The 15,138-nt window shown below is 38.6% G+C and overlaps 1 protein-coding gene across 1 annotated transcript; it reads left to right on the top strand.

Annotated features, from left to right (window-relative positions):
- Positions 1-868: 868 nt before the first annotated feature.
- Positions 869-11,004, top strand: LOC134755234 (innexin inx7-like). Its single transcript, XM_063691756.1, has 8 exons — positions 869-978; positions 5,464-5,726; positions 6,419-6,596; positions 7,703-7,853; positions 8,198-8,387; positions 9,067-9,217; positions 9,722-9,911; positions 10,829-11,004. The coding sequence occupies exons 2-8, from the start codon at positions 5,478-5,480 to the stop codon at positions 10,980-10,982; spliced, it is 1,263 nt and encodes a 420-aa protein (XP_063547826.1). The 5' UTR covers positions 869-978; positions 5,464-5,477; the 3' UTR covers positions 10,983-11,004.
- The last annotated feature ends 4,134 nt before the right edge of the window (positions 11,005-15,138 follow it).

The raw sequence follows: 15,138 nt of genomic DNA, 5'->3' as shown, positions 1-15,138 counted from the left end.
AGCTGAGGTTATCAACAGATAATAATAAATGTTATTATTATGTTATTTATTATATTAGACAAATTGACTTACTCGTATACGTTACTTCGTAAAGACGGGCCCTACGGGACACTACGGGCTAAACGATGAAGGCCAGTCCGGCCAGTACGTTGGTATCAAATCGCGTTGTGCGCCACAAAACAGGGTACATGGGAACATTGCAATTATTGGAAATTCTCTGGCACATTCCTAAGTCTGATCCGCTACTTTTGATGCTCACTGTACACATCTTTGTACTGTTAACTTGTGTTATCGACACTCATAATAAACTATAGGTGTATCGGTAAACATGAGTGTTGTTCTTTGTGGCAATTATAAGACAACAGACAACCTATAGACATGATAACAGCTATTGGGTCTCCGAATATAAAAAAAGCGGCCAAGTGCGAGTCGGACTCGCGCACAAAGGGTTCCGTAAATCCGTACCGTTACGCAAAAAATGGCAAAAAAATCACGTTTGTTGTATGGGAGCCGCACTTAAATATTTGTACATACTATTCTGTTTTTAGTATTTTGTTATAGCGACAACAGAAACACATCATCTGTGAAAATTTCAACTGTCTAGCTATCACGGTTCATGAGATACAGCCTCAGGCAGACAGACAGCGGTCTTAATAGGGTCCCGTTTTTACCCTTTGGGTACGGAACTAAAAAATTTGGTATATGTGTTCTTTACCTAAAACTCATTTTAAAAATAAGCTGCCCAAATTACCCTATTAATTTTTAATAATTTTGTGTGTTCCATTCCGATCAATAATTTCATTCGCCACTATTTCAAGACAGCCTAAACCAGTCCACCTCGATTCTCTATGAAATCGCTCTATAATCAGTTTATCAAAACTTATCTTATCATCAATACTGGGGCAAGACAAAGAATCTACCGTCAGTCCTCACCTTACGTCTCACGAAGCATGTCTCGCTCTTAGATAAGGATAAAAGGTATGTTTTAACAGATTTTTTAATACATAGATTTGACGACTGGTCTGGCCTAGTGGGTAGTTCTGCCTGTGAAGCCGATGGTCCGGCTGTTATCCCGGTAAGGGCATTTATTTGTGTAATGAGCACAGATGTTTTTTCCTGAGTCATGGATGTTTTCTATGTATTTGTATATTATATATATCGTCTGAGTACCCATAACACAAGCCTTCTTGAGCTTACTGTGGGACTGTTAATCTGTGTAAGTGTTACTTACTTACTTACTGCTGTGGCGCGACGACCCGAAGTGGATCTTGGCCTCCGACACCAAAGACCGCCATGCTACTCTGTCCAAAGCCGTTTCTGTCCAGTCGACGGCGCCGCAGCAGCGGCGGCGGCGCAGTCTGGAGGGCGTGTAAGTGTTAGTGTTGAATTTATTTATTATTTATTAAAACCCCCTTACGAAACGCTACGCTTACACAAAAAGCTACGATTCTGACGGAGCAAAGTGGCATGCTATGTTGGAAACCAAGACTAATTTTGGGTCATCGCGCCAGCCAAGTAAAGCCTGACCAGGAATATGATCACGCGCCATGTTGCGGAATTTCACTGGAACTAATATTTTCATACTATACTGAACTGTCACCCTATACATGAGAATGAACAGCGCCCTCTTGACAATGATCATATATTACTGGTCAGGCTTTAATAATGCATGCTGTGATTGCCTTTAAGTGGGGGAACAATAAAATATGTGCCCTCTTAGTATGTTAATTCTAATATGTAAATTGCATCTTCAGTTGGTGATCTTAATAAACAAATATATTACGAGCTCCCCAAGTGGTCCGCGTTAAAAACTGTCAGCATCACCTTTGTAACTGTCATTATCTAAAAATAATCATGACATCCTTGTCAGATTAGTCAGATGTTTTCTATGGCGACAAGAATTTCACAGTTATTCGCTTGACAATGATCATATAAGAAGATAAGCATAATTTTGACATTGATGCAAATTTATAGTGTAATTTTTATCCTGAAATAAATAAATCTAAATCTATACTGGTCAGGCTTACGATTCGGACCAAGCTGATGACAAATATGGCTTATATTTGCATTGACAAAGTGTGGTAATGTCCAATTTCTATGGTTTTTTTGGAGTTGACAGTTGTTATGGAGCCGGGCGGCACGCACTCTTTCGCTCGCTATTCTGCCCTAATAGAGAAATAAATAAGCATAGTGCTCACTCCATACATCAGTTTTGTTACCAAAACCATAGAGTAACTTATACTAGAGCGGTACTGTCATAGTAAATTTTGTAATCCCAGTAAATTCACTGCCATCTGTCGACACACTTTAAAACTAAAAATAAATATTTATAAAAATACGATAAAATGTATTTAAATATGGATAAATGATTTTTTTATTTGCATTAATTATTTTTATATGATTTTGACCCATGTTCTTTCACTGGTATGCGTTAAAATTATAAATAACAAACGAAACAGTCAACGCCCTCTATACGAGTGTAGGCCAAAACTAGTGGCGCCATCTGATCGAGAATCAAATTTTCGTGATTTTCGAGGCACGTTTTTTCCTTAGACTGTATCCATCTATTACGGTTATATCTATCTTTGCCAAAACCAATATCAACCACTATTATTTTCGTAGACGACATCTAGCGTCAAGTAGCGGAACTATCAGTACTGGTACTCGATAATATATGTCGCGAGTTCGCGACGAACGGAAAGTGTAATGCTCAACGATTTTCAACTAATATTATAATCGGATTAACCGGAACTCTATTTTCAGCTAATTATTTTGATAAATGTTAGAGATTGGTCTAAAATAACAGGCACGTATTTTCTTACAGAGACGATAAGAGAGAGAGAGACAGTTCAAATCACCTATTTTTTTGCTGACACGTATTACAAGGAAATCAAAGCGTCATATTAGCGATTTCCGCAAAAACTAAATGAATATCATTCTTTTGTTATATGCATAGAGTAACTTATACTAGAGCGGTACTGTCATAGTAAATTTTGTAACCCCAGTAAATTCACTGCCATCTGCCGACACACCTTAAAACTAAAAATAAATATTTATAAAAATACGATAAAATGTATTTAAATATGGATAAATGTTTTTTTTATTTGCATTAATTATTTTTATGATTTTGACCCATGTTCTTTCACTGATATGCGTTAAAATAACAAACGAAACCGTCAACGCCATCTATACGACAGTAAGCCAAAGCTAGTAGCGCCCTCTGAACGAGAATCAAATTTTCTTGATTTTTGAGGCACGTTTTTTCCTTAGACTGTATACATCTATTACGGAGTTATATCTATCTTTGGTTATATGTAATTAATAATATAATAATACCTTGCTTTGCGAATTTTGTTTTACTTCATAAATACACAAGTGCTGTCATCTATTGCGAATGCATTGAACTATCGCGTCACGGGATAAGCTAATTTCAGGCTGACAAAACTAGCGACCCGCCCCTTTGCACGGTTAGTTAAACTAATTTACACAAAACCATTACAAATTATACACATAAACCTTCCTCTTGAATCACTCTGTCTAATAAAACAAACCGCATCAAAATCCGTTGCGTAGTTCTAAAGATCTAAGCATACATAGGACAGACATACATACAGAGCGGAAAGCGACTGTTTTATACTATCCTGTTGCTTTAAATCACTTGTTTACGCTTTAAAGCTATAAAATGGGGCATTTTCTATAAAAAGGGACCTTATGTCGATGGCGCTTACGCCGCACAGCGTCGCGCATTGTAATTATATCGGAGCATCGTTAATAATGGCATCTGAACGAGAATCAAATTTTCTTGATTTTCGAGGCACGTTTTTTCCTTAGACTGTATCCATCTATTACGGAGTTATATCTTTGATAATGGAGTAAGCGCCATCGACAATAAGGTCCCTTTTTATAGAAAATACAACAAATTTGATATATTTTTAAGTCAGGCGAACCTAGCCGCTACCAAACAAGTTTCGCTCTCATTTTATACATTGGATAGGAAAATGCCCAGAAAAACTAACTAACTAACCTCACTTACACCGTTATCGTACCGTAACTGTGTGCATGTGATTAATTACACTTACAGTTACTGAGGCTAATTCGAACCATTGATATCAAATTGATGGATATAGTTTTGTTATTCGGCCGCGCGTCACGCTTGCGCCTATACGAGCGAAATGCACGCGCGCATGATAACTAAAATAACATAATTTTGATATCGGATTGATAATTCGAATAGCCCTCAGTGAGCGATAACAAATCAATAGCATTTTACGATTATGACCCGAATTACCTGCAGCTTGGGCGTGTAATACTAACATTTACAAACAATATGTAGGTAACTTAAGTTTTATGAGTTTATTGACTTCTGTTGCTTGTTGCGATGACATAACTAGGAGAGATAGTCAGATAGAAAAAGCCCGCAAAGATTTTGAGAGCACACGCAGTGCAGGTGTTAATAGTAGATTCTGTTACAAGGGAGCAAAATGACATATTTACGGCGAGCGCGTACATTGAATCCTAAACGAAGCGAAGGATTCTATAATAGAATCCCGAGAGCAACGAGGGATTTTAAAGTAGAATCCTGAGCGTATTGAGGGATTCAAGTGTGTTACGCCCAAGATGGAAATAATTTTGCTACCATGTGACACATACAACTTTTCACATTACCTAATATCGCCGCTATACTTACTCAACGTCGTATCTGCAACACTCATTTGATGACAAATACACCCGTATTCCGAATGAAAGAAAAGCGACATTTCCATCAAATGATTGTTGCAGATATGAGGTTGAGTAAGTATAGCGACGATATGGTAATTATGAATATTATGATGTTAGAAAATATTATTTAAGCTAAAAAAATTATGTGCAAAAAAATGTAAAAATAGTGTCCTAGAACAGAAAAGTGTTTCTTTGGTGCATCCTAGCAGGGAAGAAAAACCCCTTTTTCGAATTGGTGATGAGAAAACTATTTTTTTCTACTCCCGTACTTTTATTTGTCATATAAAGGGTCATGCACACATCTTTAAAACTCTACCAAAGTCAAAGTCAAAGTCAATATAATCTTTATGCAAATAGGCCTAGCAACAAGCACTTTTAAATTGTCAAGTTTTAAATATTACCTTAATCTAAATATCAGAGCAATTTATTGATGCAGTTATTAATATTCTTAAAAACATTGAATTATTATAGATATGTCAAACTTAATAATAAGAATTCACAAAAGGATCGTCAAACACCAAAATTATAGTTCAAGACAAGTCTTTAGTCTGTTCCCCAAAAACGCCTTTGTGCGTACACGCAGTATCTTTTTGGAACTTTTTAATACTTCGTGTAATGACCACTTAAAAAATATTGTATGAAATTCGGCGTTTTCTACAGATTTTCGAGTGACGAAATCGAGCGCTCACAATTTAAAACTCGGCCCCCAGATCCAATTTTTTAATACTCTTATTTTAGTTTCAGCGTAATCATCAAAAATGGAGGGCAGACTCTTCGCCTCCACAATCGCCGCGGTAGCCCCACAATTCAAGTTCAAATCCAAACCAATAATAGAAAACTTGGTCTTCAAACTCCACTATAAAGCTACTGTAACACTACTGGTGGTGTTCGTGATCCTGGTGTGCGCGAGAGAGTTCTTCGGGGACCACATCAAGTGCATATCGGATCAGGGCGTGCCGGACCATGTTATTCAGACGTATTGCTTCTTCATGGCGACTTTTACCATCGTGAGTATTTTGCCTTTTATTCATAGGTTCAGTTTTCCCAATGTTTTGTTAAATTGTCGCTTTCTGTTTGCTGTCGTTGTATTTTAATATTTATCAAGTGTTCTAAAACCATGCATATTTATGTTAGAATTTTAGCTTTCGGTCATAGAAAAGAGGTCTGATCTGGGCAAGATGCCAAAGAAACACTGGTTGATTGCTGCGCTCGACCGGCTGTTGTCAAGATCTTTAAGGGGGTAGATGTGTAAGTAGAGTAGATGTCCAACAGTACATCATTCGTCTCTTATGATGATGAAACTTCTTAAATTTAAGTAGCCATCTGGTCCGACAATGTAATATGAAAAGGCTATAGGAACTCTAAAAATTGGAGGACTATATCCAATAGAGATTAGAACCGGGTCTTCAAACTCCACTATAAAGCTACACTACTGGTGGTGTTCGTGATCCTGGTGTGCGCGAGAGAGTTCTTCGGAGACCACATCAAGTGCATTTCGGATCAGGGCGTGCCGGACCATGTTATACAGACGTATTGCTTCTTCATGGCGACTTTTACCATCGTGAGTCTTGCCTTTTATTCATAGGTTGAGTTTTCCCAATGTTTTATTAAATTGTCGCTTTCTGTTTGCTGTCGTATTTTAACATTTATCAAGTGTTCAAATAATTTAGTGTCTCAAAACGACACTTTTTCCTCAAAGGTCCGCCATTACAACGAGAGCCTGCTCCAGTCAGGGTTCCTCCCACACCCCGGCGTGGGACCCCTTAGCGACGACGACGAGACCCTACACCACACGTACTACCAGTGGGTTCCGTTCGTTCTTTTCCTGCAGTCCATAGCCTTCTACATGCCGCATTATGTTTGGAAGAAGAAGGAAGGTCAGTGTAGCTACCCTGCAGGTCAGGATTTCGACGACTCAAATAAAACGATTTGTAAGCAGGCAAGCTCGGTTCTTCATACAAACGTAGTTACGCTCTCATTGTAAAACGACTAGCTAGATTGCTCTGAAACTTTGTACTTACAATAGGATAAGGTATATCTAGGTCTGTAATTAGTTTATGTAGCTTCAGATACCATAGTAAAAAAAATACAGCGAATTTAAGTTTTTCATACAAAACTTGTTTTTGCTCTATTTCGTTTTTTTTATAAACTTGAGCTAGGTATATATAAACTAATTACAGATGTAGATATACCTCATGTCTTCATTATAAACCAACACGTAGTTTTAAAATGAGAACGAAACTCCGCTTGTATAGGAAGGTGAAATTCGGCCGACTCTTAAGGCATTAAGTCCGCCATTTGTACCTTCATGTATAAAATAAATAAATAAATAATTAACTTCCTCCAAAAGGTACTGGTTTATAAGGACGGATAATTGCCAAAACGGTCAAATGCAGAATGTGGTTGATGGTATGAGGTTGAAGAAAGAGAAGAGAAGAAGAAGAGAAGTGCAAGAATTGAACAAGTGCAATGGTTTTTAGATATCTAATGATTGGCCGCGACAAAGCGATTCAATAGTAGATTGTTAACCGAGGGATGATAGGTACTCACTTCTGCCGAGGTATTTTGGCGCTCGAACGCAGTGAGAGCACCAATAGTCCGAGGCAGAAATGATGCCTTTCACCCGAGTTAAACACTCTACTTTTCATTTTGAATACGAGGAAAGTAAAATGCATGTGTTTTTTTAAAAACATGACTAAGTATACTTTTTTTTAGTATTTCTTGAGGGTACTTTCAATTAACAATTTAGGCAAAAGTATCGTTATTTATGGAATGGAGAGTCAAATATCAGAATGGAAATTGTATAACAAATCCATTTAAACTCAAATTTCAATTGCTTATCGTACAAAAATTAAAAAAATCGTACTTCGAACGTAAAATGCTCTAGTGCAGACACGTACCATTTTCTGCGCACCTTATAGAACAACAATGACCCTCTTTCAGAGCATGAGAAATGAAAATAAATAAGAAGCCCCCATTTCAGGCGGCAGAATCAAAGCTCTGGTGGACGGGCTCCAGTACGCCAGCATCGCGATTCAAGATGGCGACGATATGACCGTCAGTGGCAAGATCGTGCCATCGCAGAAGAGTCTGGACAAGAAACTTGATATCATCAGGAAGGATATCATTATGAGGTTAGTATTTTTAAAATCATCATGTACAAGCATTGTCGTTCCAATCATTTTCACTTAACTAACCAGGGGCACAGAATAAATTATAGTAGTAGGTACAGAAGAATCACATTATAAATTCAGTTTTAAGCTATGCTCACAGAGCCATTAGTATTTAAAGCCTGACCAGTAATATATGATCACGCGCCATGTTGCGGAATTTCACTGGAACTATTTTTTTTATACTATACTGAACTGTCACCCTATACGTGAGAATAACAGCGCCCTCTTGACAATGATCATATATTACTGGTCAGGCTTTATGTGCAAGTGATAAGCAAGATCTAAAAATTCCCTTCTACCCCCAGATTAAGAATAACCAGAACCTGGTCCGTTTGGCTGGTCGCCATGGAGATAGGGAACATGCTACACGTGATGCTGCAGGTTTACATCTCAGACTGCTTCCTGAACGGCCAGTTCATGGACCTTGGGTCCAGGGTCGTGGGTTTCGGGAACTGGGACTTCATCGCTGATCCCTTGGAAACTGTGTTTCCTAAGGTTGGTACCTGTAGAATTTCTGTGCAAATTGTGAGACGCAAATACACATTACACATTGGATCAAGAAATTGCAGCAGTCACCGTTGCCTATGGACGCCTGTAACACCAGAGATATGCGCGATAAACCCTTTAAAAACCTGTACACTCGTAAAGAGCCCACTGTAGACCCTCGGGAAAACCTCGGGCGGGAGCTTAATCTACAGCCGAAGCGTCCGCCGGAGGAAATTCCTCTTAAACCGACAGCACGCGACCTTTTAGGGTGTGAGGATACTATGCATTAAAACTATATCACGACCTCATTTAACCTTTTGGACGCCAATGACGTATATATTGGCACCGCAGGTCCAACGCCAAAGACGGATTAATCGGTCAAAGACCACAGAGCAACATAGACCTGCGTGCATGGGCATAAAGTTCAATTTCAGTTTTGACACTTCGGTGACGTGGCGTCCGAGTGACAGCTTTTGTGTTTGACACGGCGTCGAAAAGGTTAAGTGTTACAACGTGATATTAGTGATAGTCTACTTTAAATCGCCATATATATCAACATACCACAAAATAATAATTATAAAGAAATCAAATATTGGAGAAAATTCTGAAGCAAATATGGTGAGACGAGAAACATAATTTAGACATTATATTTGCATTAATATCATGAAATTAAGAAATGTTTTTGCAGGTAACAAAGTGTATTTTCCACAAATACGGTCCGAGCGGCTCCATACAACAACACGACGCCCTCTGTGTGATGGCCCTGAACATCATACACGAGAAGATCTACGTTATACTGTGGTTCTGGTTCCTGTTCCTGTTCATCGTGTCTGTGCTTGGTGAGTAGTACTAATACTATCTAAAGTATCTAAACAAATTGTATTTTCCACGATGTCCTCTGTGTGATGTGATGGCCCTGAACATCATACACGAGAAGATCTACGTCATACTTTGGTTCTGGTTCCTGTTCCTGTTCATCGTGTCTGTGCTTAGTGAGCAGTACTAATACTAGATGGTTTAGTGGTCTCTTTATTCTTCAAAAACTGACGAGAAAGTTACATTTGGTCCACAAGAGTCGCAAAGTAATTTCATGGAAATTTTGAGTCGTTTCCTCATGTTGGCTGTAGAAAGCCTTGCACTAGCAGGGACGCATTCCTCACCGACGCGTCCGCGGGTGGGCATAATAATGAATTGTTAAGGATCTCCCCACATCTATCGACGCGGAATCGGCAATAGCCAATAGAAAAAAGCTTAATGTCTACGCAATAAGAGATAAAAAGACATGGCTCGGCTCGGATCGGCTCGGGGAAGCAAATCGTGATTAAATCAGATTTTCATTCCAGCTGTGATTTGGAGAATTGGCTCCTTCTTCCTCTATCGCCGTTCTCTGAGGTTCAACGAGCTGATGTTCCGTCAAGTGACTGGGGGTAAATTCAACCCATACAACGTGATCAGTGTGGTCAACGGGTGTCAGTATGGGGACTGGCTGTTCCTTTATTATTTGGCGAAGAATATGCAGGGCTTCATATTCAGGTGAGATTTTTTATAAGGTTAGATAGGGTAAGAGAGGACGTGGCAGGAGAATATCATGGACAAGGAACATAAGAGACTGGTTAGACGTGGACAGTACAGATAAATTAATTCGCATGACTTCGGATAGAACGGCATATAGGCATAAGGTCGCCAACCTCTGGGATGAAGAAGGCACTTGAAGAAGAAGAAGAAGAAGGGTAAGAGAAACACTGGGGCAAGAGAAACGTGTAGGAAATCCTCATACTGTTTCTCTTATACTGACCTTAGCATATAGTCTGCTGTCCTGCTGGGCTGGTTCGGTTAAAGAGATAATTAAATTTGGTACCGAAATACCATGTTTTATAGAAAACTAGTGACCCGCCCCGGCTTCGCACGGATAGTTCAACTAATTTACACATAATCTTTACAAATTATACATATATACCTTCCTATTGTATCACTCTATCTATTAAAAAAATCGCATCAAAATCCGTTGCGTAGTTTTAAACATAGGGACAGACGGACGGACAGACAGCGGAAAGCGACTTTATTTTATACTATGTAGTGAAGTAAATAATCCAGCTTTACCATTAGTAATATTGATGGCAGGGCCATCTCTCTTGCTATTCCGGAATCACCTGAGTGGATTTGGATAGGAGATACGAACCATACTGTTCTACCTTGGAGTAGGCGCCGTAAGCCTTTAAGACAGCCATATTTAACCTTTTTTTATGAGGGCCATAAAAGTTTGCCTTATAACCCCGGGCCGCAAGATGAATTTGCTTAAAAGTGACGTTCGGATTGTATTGTATTGTATTGTACTCGAGAAAATTCGACCCATACCACAGAATAAGTAATCCCATACCGCCCCGTGTATTAGACTTGGCTGTTCGTAATAGGCGTAATAAGTTAGTGATAAAGTTAATAAATGTTTTCAGAGAGCTCTTCGCACGTCTAGCTGAAGAATTAGAGAAGAGAGACATGCCCTATCCACAGAGTGGTCATGAGAAGAAGGGGGCCGAGCCAGTCCTCGTGGGCAGAGTTGACTATGATGATGAAACACTGCCTCTAAAAGAAAAGACTGCGTTATGAGCGTTGAGGGGGCGTTTGAGTTTTGGAGCATTCCATCGTTACGTAAGGGACGTTCGGTCCCATTATGACTTTCCGAGCCTGGTTCTTTATTGGCTTGCGTTTTATAGTGTAATATTGGTATCATCTTAAAGCTGCTTGTTTTCTTAATAAACTGATTAATTTACTTTTACTATAATACGCAAGTCGACAAAGTTATTCGGAATTAAAGCAAATATTTCGTAAGCGATTCGCATGTAAAATGCGCCAATACTTTGTCCTACACGTAGACATTGCATAAATAAAGTATTTTGTTAAAAAAAACTAGATGAAACTTTACCGTTTTCATGGAATGCCCCTTTTGACGTTTGGTTTAGTAAATGCTCCTAATGATCGGTTTATTACTTGAACGTGCTTGTTTTAAAATTAAACAACAAGGTGTTAGTACTTATTTTACATTTGTGATTGTAATTTAATTTTTAGTACTTGTCATCCTAACCGTAAAATGGCCCTACTTTGCTCTAACATTGCTCCAAATTAGGGAAATTATGAATATTATATAATACTTAATTATATATATAATATTAGCATTATTTACCCATAGGGGAGAAAAGTAGGACAATGTTACGGTACATAGATTAGATAGAACGGTATTTAAAATGAATATTTCGATATGTCTACATACTTTATAGCGTAAAACCAAATAATAAATTAAATCGAGGCTTAAGCCTGATTTCCTCCTACACTAACGTCGGTCGAGCGTACCGTCGGAAGAAAAAACTGCCGCGGACGTCAGCGTCGCTGTGCGGGGGCCATAGAACATTATGGTAATAGGGAATATTACGCGAAACTGCGTAGGGGGCGCCAGGGCGCCACTACCACAATCTGAGGGTCTATCGTGAAACAAGAAAATTTCTTTTCCCCTCACTAGCTCAGAAAGCCGTCTTTTATCCTTTAAAACATGCGGGGAAAAACGCATTTTATCCACTAATGGGGAAAGTAAATTGACCTTGGATAGAGCGTGTTTAAGTAGCTTTTGACAGATAACAAAACGTAAAACGCTCATAATAATGGTTCGTTCGATATTAATTATCATTAAATAAATGGTTTGAGAATTTAATTAAAAATACCAAATTTAGCTTTATTTAATGATTTTAAGTCATAAACCTTAAATTCCATAAAAAAACATTTGTTTTTTTAAATGATGTTGAATGTAGTTCTAAACGCACAACAAGTTGAGTCGAAGAAATGTCAACATTGTCAACAAAAATTTTCTCACCGACTCCGACACGTAAAAATACACAACTTCCAGAGTTTTCTGTTATAATATCGTATTATCGTAAAAAATGAGTTATTCCAGTGATGAAGATGATCTAACGCCTGTGGATGTTGCACTTTCCTCACTATAGTGAGGGGAAAAGTTTTGTGTTACACACGGGTGCAAATGTATTTTACTTCTCGTGTGTTAAAACACTCGCTACGCTCAGGATTCTGTTTTAGAACCACTCGCTTCGCTCGTGGTTCAACTATAGAATCCTTCCGCTTGCTAGTGTTTCAATTCCACACTCGCGGGTAAAATACAACTTTGCACCCTGTATAACAAATAACTATTATCTAACATCTCTGTCACTTGCATATTCGAGCGATAAAGAGGCAGATAGCGAATTTTCGGATTCGCGTTTCCCGGTAGGTCCTCTGTAAGCAAACCGCCTTGATGCATCAATGTCATATTTTATTATCTCTGATAACTTGTCAAAAACCTGTTGAAGGTACAGTATGTATGTTACTCTATGGTTTACTAAAAAGGCTAGTCCTGCACTCTGGTGGCAGAACATTGCAGTAATATCCCCTATTCGTACCGTACGCTCGACCGACGTCAGCGCCGACGTCAGCGTAAGAGGAAATCAAGCCTTGTTATGTTATGAATATGAGATTTATTGTTTATTATTATAAGAATTTTGGAATGCATTTAGAAAACTATGACGTCTATGACATTTTAGGATTAAGGGTTAATGATTTAGGATAATGAAAATACTTCGGTATATAAGTAAAAGCTATACAAGCTCGTATTGTATTATTGCTCTGTGTAGATAATGACTATTAATGGCACACATTACGTATTGATGTACACAAATAGGTACATAATAGGTATATAAAATCATTGTGGGCCGACTTTTATTGTTTTGTTCGTCTGATTTCGATGACATTTGGTGAATATACACGATGTCCTTAGCCATTGGACAATTAAACTCTGAAATCCCACGTATGGTTACTTCTTAGGAATGCTCTAACGTTCATTTTTTTTTATTAGAACAAAAGATTAAAAAAAATGTTTTTAACAAAAGTTATTCCAATAATCAACAACAAAAAAAACATGCTGTATTAATCATTGACACTGCTTTTGACTATTTGCTCGAAAATGTGCGGCAATGCAACATTTGTCAAAAGTCAGGATCATAGTGTAAATAAAAACTGCGTCCGGACCCGGATATGTCCTTAAACTACGTCCAAAAGAGAGGTATGGGCACTGTGAATGACATCTCGCTTTGTGTGGTAGGGCACTGGACAGCGGATGTCATTCCAGATCTAGACCAGAGCCCAACTGGGGAAGTACCTCCACCTTACAGAAAACCGCAGCCAAATAACAGTAGACCCTACTCATAGTGTTGTGTTCCTGCCGGTAAGTAAGGTTGCCAGAGCTCAACGAGGGAGAGGAGTGTTAAGGTCGGCAACGCGCGTGTAATATCTCCGGTGTTGCAGGCGTCCATAGGCTACGGTAACTGCTTACCATCAGGCGGGCCGTATGCTTGATTGACACCGACGTGGTATAAAATAAAATAAAAAAGATAATCATAAAGGTCGAAGAAGGTTTCATACTATTTATGACCTCAGGAGCTACTAACACATACAGACTGCTCCAAAGTAAAAAATCGTAATTTGTTAATATCTTCGTAACCGCTACACCGGTTGTTATGATACTTTGTAAACTGGTTTTAAATACCCTAATGCATGTGTACATTTCGGCTTTGTCCAATGGCTAGGGACCTGTATAGAGTTTCCTATTCTGTACATTATAAGCGCAATTTCACCGTATGTCTTAAAAAAATCCCCTGTTTCGTATGGAGTTTTCGACGGAAAATTACGCATATATTTTTCCCTAAAGGATGACTCACGCTAGAACGGTGCGGGCCCGGGCCGGGACGCCCGATACTTCTTTTTCTACGGCAAGTGACGGGGATCACGTGAAGCTTTCTATAGAAAACTGAAGTGTCGGACGCCCCGGCCCGGGCCCGCACCGTTGAAGCGTGAGTCATCCCTAAATTGGGATTTCGTTTATTCCGCCCAGAATTAGCTCTTTAAACTTAGGTAGGTACCAAATTTTATCAAAACCTGACAAAATAACTAAAGAGAAATTATACTTCTGTATTTTACTCATTCTACTCTTGCCAGTAACATAAGCATTTAGCAAGCAAATTTTGTCAGTAGAAAAAGGCGGCAAATTAAAAAAATGTAGGCGCGAAGGGATATCGCCGCATAGGAAATTTTAATTTTGTACTGACAAGATTTGTTCGACCAACTATATTCATGAATTTAGTATTTAGGGTTAAAGAAAGCCATATTTTTTACTTAATTATTAAGTTTTTCCAAGCGTGGCTAGAAGTAGACTGAGCTCAAACTATGTTTGTAATACTCGAAAATTGTATTTTTATTTCATTGACAAACGTCAAACACTGCAATAATTAAGACAGTAAGGTATTTCAAAATATTTATCAGTACGGTTTTTACTCACTATTATTTTTAGTCGCTTTTGGCGACATGTTTCGCCGAAACATGGCGCGACGAGGCGGGCGGCGCGAGCAGTGCACGACGTACAACCGCCACGGACACTCGTGCCTGAGGATGGATTCCCAAAGAATCCGAAACATGTCGCCAAAAGCGACTAAAAATAATAGTGAGTAAAAACCGTACTGATAAATATTTTGAAATATGTCTCACGATAGTTTAAGTGCGATTACAGTAAGGTATTGAAAAATATAAATAACTATGTAATTTAAAGTAAGTTAAGTTTACTGTCGTTCGTGAATTTATGAATAAATTTTATTTATCGTTAAATGATTTTTTCCTTAAAACTCAAAAAACCGGCCAAGTGCGAATCGGACTCGCGCACCGAGGGTTCCGT

This window comes from Cydia strobilella, chromosome Z (assembly GCF_947568885.1).
Source record: "Cydia strobilella chromosome Z, ilCydStro3.1, whole genome shotgun sequence".
NCBI classification, from domain to species: Eukaryota; Metazoa; Arthropoda; class Insecta; order Lepidoptera; family Tortricidae; genus Cydia; species Cydia strobilella.
The sequence above is the reverse complement of the archived record's forward strand: the minus strand, read 5'-3'. Positions and strand labels throughout refer to the sequence as shown.

Excerpts from the sequence above, each read along its gene's own strand:
- LOC134755234 (XM_063691756.1), top strand. The coding sequence starts at position 5,478 with ATGGAGGGCAGACTCTTCGCCTCCACAATCGCCGCGGTAGCCCCACAA. Across the intron at positions 6,597-7,702 it reads TGTTTGGAAGAAGAAGGAAG|GCGGCAGAATCAAAGCTCTG; the intron begins GTCAGTGTAGCT and ends CCCCCATTTCAG. Across the intron at positions 8,388-9,066 it reads TGGAAACTGTGTTTCCTAAG|GTAACAAAGTGTATTTTCCA; the intron begins GTTGGTACCTGT and ends ATGTTTTTGCAG.